The sequence below is a fragment of the Mya arenaria genome, chromosome 13 (genome assembly GCF_026914265.1).
Source record: "Mya arenaria isolate MELC-2E11 chromosome 13, ASM2691426v1".
In the NCBI taxonomy this organism is placed as follows: Eukaryota; Metazoa; Mollusca; class Bivalvia; order Myida; family Myidae; genus Mya; species Mya arenaria.
Genome location: NC_069134.1, coordinates 19532237 through 19547387, shown reverse-complemented (window position 1 = coordinate 19547387; position 15151 = coordinate 19532237). Strand labels below are relative to the sequence as shown.

At 41.5% G+C, this 15151-nt stretch overlaps 1 protein-coding gene across 3 annotated transcripts in view; it reads left to right on the top strand.

The window, feature by feature from the left end:
* Nucleotides 1–9633: 9633 nt before the first annotated feature.
* Nucleotides 9634–15151, top strand: part of LOC128213719 (uncharacterized) — a 34034-nt gene continuing 28516 nt past the window's right edge. For all 3 annotated transcript variants that reach the window (XM_052919741.1, XM_052919742.1, XM_052919740.1), the window contains exons 1-2: nucleotides 9634–10234; nucleotides 11445–11518. In XM_052919741.1, the coding sequence (XP_052775701.1) occupies nucleotides 10072–10234; nucleotides 11445–11518 (237 nt within the window). In that variant the 5' untranslated portion in view covers nucleotides 9634–10071. The remainder of the gene's footprint in view (nucleotides 10235–11444; nucleotides 11519–15151) is intronic.

The following is a 15151-nucleotide window of genomic DNA, read 5'->3' as shown; positions in this document are numbered from 1 at the left end:
GAGCCCCATTCCTTGTAATGAGATGTACGAGTCCCATTCCTTGTAATGTGATGTACGAGCCCCATTCCTTGTGGTTAAATGTACGAGCCCCATTCCTTGTGATGAGATGTACGAGCCCCATTCCTTGTGGTTAAATGTACGAGCCCCATTCCTTGTGATGAGATGTACGAGCCCCATTCCTTGTAATAAGATGTACGAGCCCCATTCCTTGTAATGAGATGTACGAGCCCCATTCCTTTTAATGAGAAGTACGCGTCCCATTCCTTGTGATAGGATGTACTCGTCTCATTAATTGTGGTAAGATGTACGCGTCGCATTCCTTGTGATAGGATGTACTCGTCTCATTAATTGTGGTAAGATGTACGCGCCCTATTCCTTGTGATAGGATGTACTCGTCTCATTAATTGTGGTAAGATGTACGCGCCCCATTCCTTGTGATAGGATGTACTCGTCTCATTCCTTGTGGTTAAATGTACACGTCGCATTCCTTGTAATGAGATGTACGCGCCCCATTCCTTGTGATAGGATGTACTCGTCTCATTAATTGTGGTAAGATGTACGCGCCCCATTGCTTGTGATGAGATGTACGAGCCCCATTTCTTGTGATGAGATGTACGAGCCCCATTGCTTGTGATGAGATGTACGAGCCCCATTTCTTGTGATGAGATGTACGAGCCCCATTTCTTGTGGTAAGATGTACGCGCCCCATTGCTTGTGATGAGATGTACGCGCCCCATTGCTTGTGATGAGATGTACGAGCCCCATTTCTTGTGATGAGATGTACTCGTCTCAAACCTTTTGATAAGATGTACTTGTCCCATTCCTTGTGATGAGATGTACGAGCCCCATTCCTTGTGATGAGATGAACTCGTCCCATTCCTTGTTATAAGATGTACTCATCCCATTCCTTGTTATTAGATGTGCTCGTATCATTCCTTGTGATAGGATGTACTCGTCGCATTTCTTGTGATAGGATGTACTCGTCTCATTTCTTGTGATAAGATGAACGCGTACCATTCATTGTGATGAGATGAACACGCCACATTCCTTTTGATGAGATGTACGAGCCCCATACGTTGTGATGAGATGCACGAGCCCCATTCCTTGTAATGAGATGTACGAGCCCCATTCCTTGTAATGAGATGTACGAGTCCCATTCCTTGTGGTTAGATGTACGCGCCCCATTCCTTGTAATAAGATGTACGCGCCCCATTCCTTGTGATAGGATGTACTCGTCTCATTCCTTGTGGTTAGATGTACGAGCCCCATTCCTTGTAATGAGATGAACGCGCCACATTCCTTTTGATGAGATGTACGAGCCCCATACGTTGTGATGAGATGCACGAGCCCCATTCCTTGTAATGAGATGTACGAGCCCCATTCCTTGTGATGAGATGTACGAGCCCCATTCCTTGTGTTGATATGTACGAGCCCCATTCCTTGTAATGAGATGTACGCGCCCCATTTCTTGTGATAGGATGTACTCGTCTCATTCCTTGTGGTTAGATGTACGCGCCCCATTCCTTGTAATGAGATTTACGCGCCCCATTCCTTGTTATGAGATGTACGCGCCCCATTCCTTGTGATAGGATGTACTCGTATCATTCCTTGTGGTTAGATGTACGAGCCCCATTCCTTGTAATGAGATGTACGAGCCTCATTCCTTGTGATAGGATGTACTCGTCTCATTCCTTGTGGTTAGATGTACGCGACCCATTCCTTGTAATGAGATGTACGAACCCCATTCCTCTTGATGAGATGTACTCGTCTCATTCCTTTTGATCAGATGTAGTCGTCTCATTCCTTGTGCTGATATGTACGAGCCCCATTCCTTGTCATGAGATGTACGAGCCCCATTCCTTGTGGTTAAATGTACAAGCCCCATTCCTTGTGATGAGATGTACGCGCCCCATTCCTTGTGATAGGATGTACTCGTCTCATTCCTTTTGGTTAGATGTACGCGCCCCATTCCTTGTAATGAGATGTACGAGCACCATTCCTTGTTATGAGATGTACGCGCCCCATTCCTTGTGGTAGGATGTACTCGTTTCATTCCTTGTGGCTAGATGTACGCGCCCCATTCCTTGTAATGAGATGTACGAGCCTCATTCCTTGTAATGAGATGTACGCGCCCCATTCCTTGTGGTAGGATGTACTCGTTTCATTCCTTGTGGCTAGATGTACGCGTCCCATTCCTTGTTTTGAGATGTACGAGCCCACTTCCTTGTGATGAGATGTACGAGCCCCATTCCTTGTGATGAGATGTACGAGTCATATTCCTTGTGATAGGATGTACTCGTCTCATTAATTGTGGTAAGATGTACGCGCCCCATTCCTTGTGATAGGATGTACTCGTCTCATTCCTTGTGGTTAAATGTACACGTCGCATTCCTTGTAATGAGATGTACGCGCCCCATTCCTTGTGATAGGATGTACTCGTCTCATTAATTGTGGTAAGATGTACGCGCCCCATTGCTTGTGATGAGATGTACGAGCCCCATTTCTTGTGATGAGATGTACGAGCCCCATTGCTTGTGATGAGATGTACGAGCCCCATTTCTTGTGATGAGATGTACGAGCCCCATTTCTTGTGGTAAGATGTACGCGCCCCATTGCTTGTGATGAGATGTACGCGCCCCATTGCTTGTGATGAGATGTACGAGCCCCATTTCTTGTGATGAGATGTACTCGTCTCAAACCTTTTGATAAGATGTACTTGTCCCATTCCTTGTGATGAGATGTACGAGCCCCATTCCTTGTGATGAGATGAACTCGTCCCATTCCTTGTTATAAGATGTACTCATCCCATTCCTTGTTATTAGATGTGCTCGTATCATTCCTTGTGATAGGATGTACTCGTCGCATTTCTTGTGATAGGATGTACTCGTCTCATTTCTTGTGATAAGATGAACGCGTACCATTCATTGTGATGAGATGAACACGCCACATTCCTTTTGATGAGATGTACGAGCCCCATACGTTGTGATGAGATGCACGAGCCCCATTCCTTGTAATGAGATGTACGAGCCCCATTCCTTGTAATGAGATGTACGAGCCCCATTCCTTGTGGTTAGATGTACGCGCCCCATTCCTTGTAATAAGATGTACGCGCCCCATTCCTTGTGATAGGATGTACTCGTCTCATTCCTTGTGGTTAGATGTACGAGCCCCATTCCTTGTAATGAGATGAACGCGCCACATTCCTTTTGATGAGATGTACGAGCCCCATACGTTGTGATGAGATGCACGAGCCCCATTCCTTGTAATGAGATGTACGAGCCCCATTCCTTGTGATGAGATGTACGAGCCCCATTCCTTGTGTTGATATGTACGAGCCCCATTCCTTGTAATAAGATGTACGAGCCTCATTCCTTGTGATAGGATGTACTCGTCTCATTCCTTGTGGTTAGATGTACGCGCCCCATTCCTTGTAATGAGATTTACGCGCCCCATTCCTTGTTATGAGATGTACGCGCCCCATTCCTTGTGATAGGATGTACTCGTATCATTCCTTGTGGTTAGATGTACGAGCCCCATTCCTTGTAATGAGATGTACGAGCCTCATTCCTTGTGATAGGATGTACTCGTCTCATTCCTTGTGGTTAGATGTACGCGACCCATTCCTTGTAATGAGATGTACGAACCCCATTCCTCTTGATGAGATGTACTCGTCTCATTCCTTTTGATCAGATGTAGTCGTCTCATTCCTTGTGCTGATATGTACGAGCCCCATTCCTTGTCATGAGATGTACGAGCTCCATTCCTTGTGGTTAAATGTACAAGCCCCATTCCTTGTGATGAGATGTACGCGCCCCATTCCTTGTGATAGGATGTACTCGTCTCATTCCTTTTGGTTAGATGTACGCGCCCCATTCCTTGTAATGAGATGTACGAGCACCATTCCTTGTAATGAGATGTACGCGCCCCATTCCTTGTGGTAGGATGTACTCGTTTCATTCCTTGTGGCTAGATGTACGCGCCCCATTCCTTGTAATGAGATGTACGAGCCTCATTCCTTGTAATGAGATGTACGCGCCCCATTCCTTGTGGTAGGATGTACTCGTTTCATTCCTTGTGGCTAGATGTACGCGTCCCATTCCTTGTAATGAGATGTACGAGCTCACTTCCTTGTGATGAGATGTACGAGCCCCATTCCTTGTGATGAGATGTACGAGTCATATTCCTTGTGATAGGATGTACTCGTCTCATTCCTTGTGGTTAGATGTACGAGCCCCATTCCTTTTAATGAGATGTACGCGCCCCATTCCTTGTGATAGGATGTACTCGTCTCGTTCCTTGTGGTTAGATGTAAGCGCCCAATTCCTTGTAATGAGATGTACGAGCCCCATTCCTTGTAAAGAGATGTACTCGTCCCATTCCTTTTGATGAGATGTACTCGTCTCATTCCTTGTGCTGATATGTACGAGTCCCATTCCTTGTAATGAGATGTACGAGTCCCATTCCTTGTAATGAGATTAACGAGCCCAATCCTTGCAATGAGATGTACGAGCCCCATTCCTTGTGCTGAGATGTACAAGCCCCATTCCTTGTGATGAGATGTACGAGCCCCATTCTTTGTGAAGAGATGTACAAGCCCCATTCCTTGTGATGAGATGTACGAGCCTCATTCCTTGTGGTTAGATGTACGAGCCCCATTCCTTGTGATGAGATGCACGAGCCCCATTCGTTGTTATAAGATGAACGCGTCCCATTCCTTGTAATGAGATGTACGAGCCCCATTCCTTGTGATGAGATGTACGAGCCCCATTCCTTGTGTTGATATGTATGAGCCCCATTCCTTGTAATAAGATGTACGAGCCCCATTCCTTGTAATTAGATGTACGAGCCCCATTCCTTGTAATGAGATGTACGAGCCCCATTCCTTGTAATAAGATGTACGAGCCCCATTCCTTGTAATTAGATGTACGAGCCCCATTCCTTGTAATGAGATGTACGAGCCCCATTCCTTGTGATGAGATGTACGAGCCCCATTCCTTGTAATGAGATGTAGTCGTCTCATTCCTTGTGCTGATATGTATGAGTCCCATTCCTTGTAATGAGATGTACGAGCCCCATTCCTTGCAATGAGATGTACGAGCCCCATTCCTTGTGCTGAGATGTACAAGCCCCATTCCTTGTGATGAGATGTACGAGCCCCATTCTTTGTGAAGAGATGTACAAGCCCCATTCCTTGCGATGAGATGTACGAGCCTCATTTCTTGTGGTTAGATGTACGAGCCCCATTCCTTGTGATGAGATGCACGAGCCCCATTCCTTGTTATAAGATGAACGCGTCCCATTCCTTGTAATGAGATGTACGAGTCCCATTCCTTGTGCTGAGATGTACGAGCCCCATTCCTTGGTGTTAGATGTACGAGCCCCATTCCTTGTAATGAGATGTACGAGTCCCATTCCTTGTAATGAGATTTACGAGCCCCATTCCTTGCAATGAGATGTACGAGCCCCATTCCTTGTGCTGAGATGTACAAGCCCCATTCCTTGTGATGAGATGTACGAGCCCCATTCTTTGTGAAGAGATGTACAAGCCCCATTCCTTGTAATGAGATGTACGAGCCTCATTCCTTGTGGTTAGATGTACGAGCCCCATTCCTTGTGATGAGATGCACGAGCCCCATTCGTTGTTATAAGATGAACGCGTCCCATTCCTTGTAATGAGATGTACGAGCCCCATTCCTTGTGATGAGATGTACGAGCCCCATTCCTTGTGTTGAGATGTACGAGCCCCATTCCTTGTAATAAGATGTACGAGCCCCATTCCTTGTAATTAGATGTACGAGCCCCATTCCTTGTAATGAGATGTACGAGCCCATTCCTTGTAATAAGATGTACGAGCCCCATTCCTTGTAATTAGATGTACGAGCCCCATTCCTTGTAATGAGAGTCCCATCACTACCTAGCTGGATCTTATTCCATCACCTGTTTTCTAGGGACCAGACGGCCATCAGCGTCATTGAAGACTCCTTTTGAGCTGTGACTGTCGAGCACCTGTCAAAATCAGATCTGCATGAATTTGACAGAGAGATCATAACATAGTGACACCATCACGACCGTAATAAAAAGTCTGATCAGAACTCAATGGTGGTGTGTATCCTACGAGAAGAAAATAGGCACTGGACTAAGTTATGTGTGATAGAAGATGCGTTGCAACCGCAGCCTCATATTTTGACTTGTTGTGGCTCCGCTGCTCGGTACAGAATTATCGCAGTCGCGGCCTCAACGTACTTTACAACTTGTTTTTGTCTATGCATGTTTTGAATGTCGCTCAAGTCCCCAATGCCTTCAGTACGGTGAATGTTATGAATGTCGTGATTGTTGTGGATTTCACTAAAGTCGCATATGTCGTCAATGCCGTAAATGTTGCGTATGCCGTTTTTGTTTTGAATTTCGCGAATGTCATGCATTTCGTGAATGCCGAGAATTGTGTGAATATCGCAGACTGCGTGAATGTTGTAAACGTCGTAAAGTCAAGAATGTTATTTATTTCGTGAATGACACAAATGCCGTGATCGTTTTGAATGACGCGAATGTTCTGTATGTCGACAATGTCGTGAATTTTACGAATGCTGTGGGTGTCGACAATGTTTTCAATGTCGCGATTGTTGTGAATATCGTAAATGTTGTGAATGTCGTTATTGTCGCCAGTGTTGTAAATGTCGCAAGTGTTGAGGATATCGGCAGCGTTGTTAATGTCGCCAGTGTTGTGGTTGGCAATGTCGCTAATGTCGCCGGTGTTGTGAATAACGGCGATGTCGTAAATGTCGCCGGTGTTGTGAATGTCGGCGATGTCGTCAATGTCGCCGGTGTTGTGAATGTCGGCAATGTCGTCAATGTCGCCGGTGTTGTGAATGTCGGCGATGTCGTCAATGTCGCTGGTGCTGTAAATGTCGGCAATGTCGTAATTGTCGCCGGTGTTGTGAATGTCGGCAATGTCGTAAATGTCGCCGGTGTTGTGAATGTCGGCGATGTCGTAATTGTCGCTGGTGTTGTGAATGTCGGCAATGTCGTAAATGTCGCCGGTGTTGTGAATGTCGGCGATGTCGTCAATGTCGCCGGTGTTGTGAATGTCGGCAATGTCGTCAATGTCGCCGGTGTTGTGAATGTCGGCGATGTCGTCAATGTCGCCGGTGTTGTGAATGTCGGCGATGTCGTAATTGTCGCCGGTGTTGTGAATGTCGGCAATGTCGTAAATGTCGCCGGTGTTGTGAATGTCGGCGATGTCGTAAATGTCGCCGGTGTTGTGAATGTCGGCGATGTCGTAAATGTCGCCGGTATTGTGAATGTCGGCGATTGCCGTAACTTGATGAAATTCGTTTCAGTACATTTAGCTATTGTTCTAGTTTCTGTCATCATCATCAGCAGCAGCATCATCATCATCATCATCATCATCATCATCATCATCATCAAACGGGACGAGTTTTGGTTGTGGCCGATATGCTGTTTTATGCAACCTCTCTACCAAAATCCGTCGCAGCCAAAGCAAGCTGTGCATTGCATGCATTGATTGGATGCATTTGAAACGTTCATATGATATGTCAACTGATCGTTTTTTATTTGAATTTATGCAGACGTTGTCTAGCCTAATATGATATTTTTAGTTAAACACAGCAATAAAGCCTAAATGGCGATATAAATAAAACCATATCATATATTAACAAAGAGAAAATGATGTGACCTTGAAAAATGATATGCTTCAACATTTAGACATTCTTATCCGGGATTAACGCGTACAATGTTCTTGAAAGTCATGTAGTAATTGCAGAAAGTGCATCCTGTTTGAGAAAAATGGCGTATATTAACATTGAGGTAGACAATGCCTAAAACCTTCCCACCGTCCAAATGGCAGACGACATTCTTGATCCGTTAATCACAAAACATATTCCTATTTTCGAAAGACCTTTCCCTGAAATCTTTTAAAAGGCGTTTCTGCAAATCTCTGATAGCATATTCCTTTGTTAAATTTACTCAACTATTTATATACACCAAGACATACTTTACACTTTCAAAATGATTCTACCTCACTAAATACAAACATGTATAACTCTTTTGGCCTGTTGAATATTTGTACCAATGTTGCGGAAAATATGACTTACTTTTATATTAAAGAAGTATGCGTGACCAGTACGTGAACTATGTTAACGATAAAAACTAAAAATAGTCGAGTACATGTAGTTATAATCCGTACGGTGGCATAGAGATTACATGTTATTGTCTTAATCTTATAAAAACAACTAAACGACTTAATAGTTGATATTAATATTAATAATAATGCAATGATAATAACATAATCAATTACGTAAAGTAATATACCTGTTATTGATATAAACAAAATGTATTGTCATTTGAGATTTAGACTGGCCCCGCAGACGTTTAAATTCGTTCGGTACAATGAGTTTATGGCGAGGTGACTAACTTCACTCTGTAATTGGTCAGCATAGAAAGATTTGGTAAAGGAAATAATTCAATTTTAAAAATCACAAAAATGGACATTTTTAACCTTTCTCCAATCTTTTTCGTATTTGTATTCGCCAAAGATGGAATTATCCAATCAAATAGCGTGGTCGGCGGGATTATTTAATGTATAAAAATAATTGCTCAAACATTATTTGACATCCTAGCAACATCGCCTGGTGTATCCATGGATCGCCCCGACCTTCAACATTGTGACGTTTCGGTGACCACTGTGCAGTGAAGTAGTTTTATTGCAATATATGTAAGGAATTCATCAGCCAGGAGTCAGTAAATGATTTTTAACTTCCACCGTTCAATTGTTACCGTTCGAACTTCATAAAAAATATTTTAATTATTTTTTATCTAATCGTGTGACAATGCAATATCTTTTCCAGTTTAACACAGCACATTTGGTTAAAATACTACTGACTATACGATTATATCATTTTTGGTGTAAAAGAACTTGTAAAAAGGCCAGACAAAAGTGGGAATGGTCGATTGAAAATATAATAGCCATGACAATTTACTATTGCCCGACACTTATTTAATGAAACTCACGCCTGGGCGGTGACTACCACTACCACGTGACTACACAAAGGGCGTAGGTAGTGGGTCAACTTAGTGCGAACACCAAATAAGTTCGAGTTCATTTTGGCGATATACAGAAAATGGAAGGAGCTTTTTCGGCCTGTGGCCTCGCTATGCTCGCTTTATTTTCTGTAGATCGCCATAGTGAACTCTAATATATACGTAGAGTGTGTGTATACGAAACAAGAAATAGTACAGACCACTTCAGGCCTCCTTGCAGTATACTGACAGACCAGTCAGCCAAGAAACATTGTACGGTCGAAGCCGAAGGCTGAGTGAGGTCTGCGCAATGTTTATGGCTGACTTAGGTATTAGAAAGATATTTGGCTTGAGTATGGCACTGAACAAACCCGTACTGAAATGCAATCGGTGATATGAAATACAAGGAAATGCAGCCAAATAAAATTATAGATATTTAAACCAATGATAGAACAGGATAGCTTCGTACGGATACCTGAACCATACATCGACTCACGTTTTCTATTGAATACATTGTATTTGTAAACACGGATATCTAATAAAATAGTCGATTCAGGCTGGTAAACGCGTACTGATTTTTTGGCCGATACAAAACTGACAATATCCTTAAGTTTTTCATTTATGTGATATGAGGTTAATTCAGAGTAGTTCGCCTGTGAATGCAAATACATTCAGTAGTGGTAATCTTTTTCAATATTTCAACTACGTAAAGTTGTGATACAGCATTGGGTACATAAATGTTTATATGGATTTATATAATAGAAGTTCCACATAAAAGAGTAACACAAATTAACATAAACATAACATTAACTCTGTGGGCGTCCGTAAAAACTCATTTGGACGCATGTAACATCACGAATTGCATGGTTCGCTTGTTACAATGTTCTAATTGACGTTTGTAAATTTATTGTGCAATCTTTAATACAGACCGTCAGGCATCAGGATAAATCCAAGCCTTTTTGTGGAATCGTGTGTAAGTCCCAAGGCAAGACTATATCGAGATTTTATCATATTTCGGAGAGCTTGTTCTCCATTATGCAAATGGGAAGTGGTCATGACTTGCAGGCGTTTGTGGTGCTCGTGCTGACGTTCTCTGTGTGCACGGCTCACGTGACGCTAACATACCCACCCGCTCGGAAGTACCCGTTCGACTTCATGGACGTACAAAGAACCCCCGGACCCTGTGGCATGTCGAAAGGTAGGGACATTTGTCGCTAACGTAAGCTACCATGAATTCTGGCAGATTCTTGATTTAAACCTGTATTGTTTATGGTTAACAACTTATAGTGCTAGTTGTATCATTTTAGGCGTTAGTATTTACAATTCAATGCGCAATGCATTGTTTAATAGACTTGACAAAAGGCAAATAATATACTTGTTTTATTAATTAAGTTAAATTAACTATTCCGAATTTGACGCCATACTGAAACAAAAATAGTTCTAATGAATTACAATTGACGACAATACACGCCATAGAAAACGCCCAATACGGACCAAAGTCGGCTTATACGAGTTTCTGTCGTTTTGATTGGCTACTCAATTCGGGCTCAGGCCAATACTGCTGACCTCGGACACATATAAACTCGGACAATATGAATTAATAACACTAAGTATTTACTTCATTAACAATATATAAATATTAAAGTCAAATCATGCATAGTGTGAACAAGAACCATAATGCAGGTGGTACATTATTTCTGTACAGTATCTTGCCAACTGTAAGATTTCCTTGTGATATTTGAATAGTTTTGCCGTGGGGCCCGCTGCATTATATGAATTTGTGCAACTAAAATATGATCGTGGTTGTTTGTATATTCATTGTTTCTTAGCCATTAAAATGCCTTCATACAGTTAAAAGGACACGTGTGTTTTATTTTCCTTCGGTTATAGTAAAGTCCTTGACAGATACAGAAACTTCGTATATCAGATCTATTTGTTTCCCATGTAGATACAAATTCAAAACACTATACTGTGTAATTACTAGTTTCTCAAGCCAACTTGTAATTCATCTGTATTCGTAGTTAATCATGTTTCGTTTTATTTAAACGTTTTTAAAACTATATCGTGGCATTAAAAACTCCGCAGATGTGTGGGCCTATGTATGCCCAAACAACGGTACACATTATAGCATGGCAGAAGCAGTAACAGCAGCAGCAGCAGTATTATAACTATTTTTTATTCTATTCGGCGAATATCCGTGTATTTTGAACCAAAAAAGCTACCAATTGTGCGGTGTTTCGATTTATCGTTCAGAATTAGAGGTCGCTATAAATAATGTTGTGAAAAAATATCCTGTTGTTGTTTCTGCTGTTGCTGCTACTACTCGTACAATGACTTCTATAGCTGTTGTTGTAGCTGTGTCTGCTGTTGTTGCTGCCTCTAATGAAAATTCTAATGTAATGCTTCAGGCCTGGGTCCAGTAACAGACTTGATTGCCAATGACACCATCATTGTCACCTGGCACTTGGCGTATCCGCATAGGGTAAGTGTTATAGCAAAACATCGTCACCTGGCACGTTGGTTATCTGCATAGAGTAGGGGTTATAATTAAAGTATATAGTTAAACATCGTCCCCTTTCACTTTGGGAATCGTCATATGGTACCAGTATGGGTAAAAGTTAAACATCGTCCCCTTTCACTTGGGGAATCGTCATATGGTACCAGTATGGGTAAAAGTTAAACATCGTCCCCTTTCACTTGGGGAATCGTCATATGGTACCAGTATGGGTAAAAGTTAAACATCGTCCCCTTTCACTTTGGGTATCGTCATATGGTACCAGTATGGGTAAAAGTTAAACATCGTCCCCTTTCACTTGGGGTATCGTCATATGGTACCAGTATGGGTAAAAGTTAAACATCGTCCCCTTTCACTTGGGGTAGTGTCATACGGTAAGGGTAAGAGTAAAACATCGTCCCCTTTCATTTGGCGTATCGTTATACGGTTAGGGTTAAACATCGTCCCCTCTCACTTGAAGTATCGTCATACGATAAAGATAAGAGTTAAACATCGTCCCCTTTCACTTTGGGTTTCGTCATACGGTAAGAGTTAGAGTTTAAGATCGTCCACTTCGACTTGGGTTATCGTTGTACGGTTTGGGTTAGAGTAAAGCATCGTCCCCTTTCACTTGGGGTATCGTCATACGATAAGGGTTAGAGTAAAGCATCGTCCCCTTTCACTTGGGGTAACGTCATACGGTAATGGTAAGAGTAAAACACCACCCCTTTTCATTCGGGGTATCGTCATACGGTAAGGGTACGAGTTAAACATGGTCTCCTTTCACGTGGGGTATCGTCATACTGTAAGTGTTAGAGTTAAACATCGTCGCCTTTCACTTGGGGTAGCGTCATACGGCAAGGGAACAAGTAGAACATGCTCCCCTTTCACTTTGGTTATCGTCATACGGTGAGCGTAGAGTAAAACATCATCACCAGGCTCCTTTGAGGTCCGCATACGGTAAGTGTTCGAGTAAACATTATAACCATATAGGTGTATTTCAATATTTCTTGGATATTTTTGTTCTACCAAAATGGCATTGAACGTTCACCTTCACACACAATAAGCGGTGGATGTGGAGGAGGGAGTGGGGGGAGTAGAGCAGAGGAGGTGGTGAACCGCACTCTAGAAATCGGCGATATTCTTTAGATCAACTTCACACTTACTGATCAAATTACTTTTTGGCTTGTCAAACGAAAGATAAAATGTGCGCGTTGAAGAAAACATATTTTGTGAAAAATGCGCTTCGAATTGTGTGAAAATTGCCGTTTTGTACACAAAAATTCACAGAAAGTGAAAAACATTCTAACATCGTTTCACACATCGCTGCCCATCACTAGATCAGGTTGATGAAGCTTATTTTGCAGTCATTGACTTAAATAAAAACATCTGTGTCAATTATTCAACTTCAAACAGCTTTAAGCCCTCTATGCTTTTTAAGTTTAGCTGTACATTGAAACGTAATAAATTCACGATCTTGATCATTCGGTTGCCCGTCAGCGTTCAGCGATGCGGATTGATAGTTCGGGTAAACCAAGTTGTTCCAGGGGCAATTATGAGATTATGTCATTTAATGACCCGGACAGTGACGTATGTGTTTGATATTATGTACTCATTAAATTTCACTTGCGTAAGAAAAGGCAGTTTGCGAACGTTTCATGACAACATTAAAGGGACTCGCTGATGATTTTGTAAAAATCCACTTTTTGTATGATGAAATAAAGTGTTACCAATCCTAAGGAGTGCTGCACCAAGAAACCCAAACCTGGAACCCTTCAGCAAATGTAGATATTTGATCAAATATCGTTTATTGAAGACCAAAATCTTCATAAGCGTTTATAACGCGTATGGTCGCTTAATTACGGCTTTGTTTTTGCGTTATTTGTTGATTGACATTATCACATGATGTTATCAATGTGTTGCTAAAAGGTTAAAATAGCCATTACTTTTGTTTTCGTCTTGGTGGTCTAGTGGTGAGGGCGTCGGTGTTCTAAAGAACTATTGACTAACCAAAATTCGTGTTTACATTATTATTGTATTTTTGCTGCAATCTCTATATCATTGAGTAAAATAACGATAAAAGGTGTTTTCCGAATATTAACGGGGAAACTAAGGTCTCAAACATGGGTGAGTACCTTTTCGGAAATATATTCAGGTCATTGATATCGAAAGTAAAATATGTTTTATGTTAAGATCTAAGGTAATTGTATTACTTGAGGACATTTTCTGTTTAGAAATTGAATAACTTTATCTTCATTGCTTAGCGGTTGATCTTCGGGAAATATGAACCATTTAGGCCACACCAAATTAATGTTTAGTTCCTCGGATTATTGCCCAAAAAAAAATTGGAGCGAGCGAGCGAAAAAAAAAAAAATTTTTTTGTCAGTTTTCATTCAAACCGAAGCGAGCGAAGAGCGAAAAATATATTTTTCTTTATATTCAATATAAATAAGAAAGATTGTTCAAAATAATTGCCCTTAAACCCATTTTAATGCCATCTTGAACTGAACCTCTAATGGACATTGGGAAAATGTCAGAATACACACTATTTATTCATCCGTGTTTAGTACAAACATTATTTGGATAAATCTAATTTCTTATATAATTAAAACGTACTTGAATATGACGATCATTAATAATAATAAATAACCCTGCTTTTAGTAAAAAGTTTGAAACGACTTGTATAAATCTACCTGAATCAGTTTAACATCATATGCAACTGTATTTAGACATAACTTAGGATTGATTTTGGATTTGTAAAAAATGATCACTTACACAGGCATCGTCAAACATCAGGCTCCATTTAACTTAGACTAAATTTTGTTTTTATTATCACAGGAAATGCAATGACATGTGCTTATTAAAACAAAAAGAAGGGTATTTTTTTATAGTACTTTTTTTGGTTATTTAGATGTTTTTATGCACCAGCCAATTGTATATGCCCCCTCCCCCCCCCCCCCCCCCCCCCCCCCCCCTAAGTCCAGAATGGCGGGGACATTGACTTCCGGTCTCCCTAAACCCGGGTAAAATACCCGACCTGCAGGGACACACTGCTGGTAAAATCCCTGCCAAGACAAAACCACATTCACTAGGCACTGCGGGGCCACCTGAAAGGTAAAAACACAGCCCATTGCCTCTGCTGTCCCCGGTATACCCCTGGAACAAGGACGAGGGGTGGGCGGGGCAGTGGTTACTATTGACAAGTGCATTACAATCCCGGATTATGCTGCAAATAAAAACAAAATATAAGGTGATAAACTTAGGCTTACTTATGTTGAGGTATATCCAGACCAGTGTTTATATCGCTATTTGTGAAAAGATACTTGTTCAAAACTGTTGTTTTGTCAGAATTTGATCAAAAATGAGCTTGATACATCAATTTGGACCAAACAATGACTCATGTTCCATGTCATCTTAAGCATCGTCGTAACGAGGTAAAATTTTGGTCCCTTGTATTATGACTTGAATAAAATAGTACTAAGTTGATCATTCCGATTACCATTCAAAACGAGTCACTCATTACGCAATATAATCGCTACCAGTCTCAGATACACATGCTTTATTGCATAATGATTGCTTTAAATAATGATCCTTTAGTGCATGAGACGATCAACAATGACT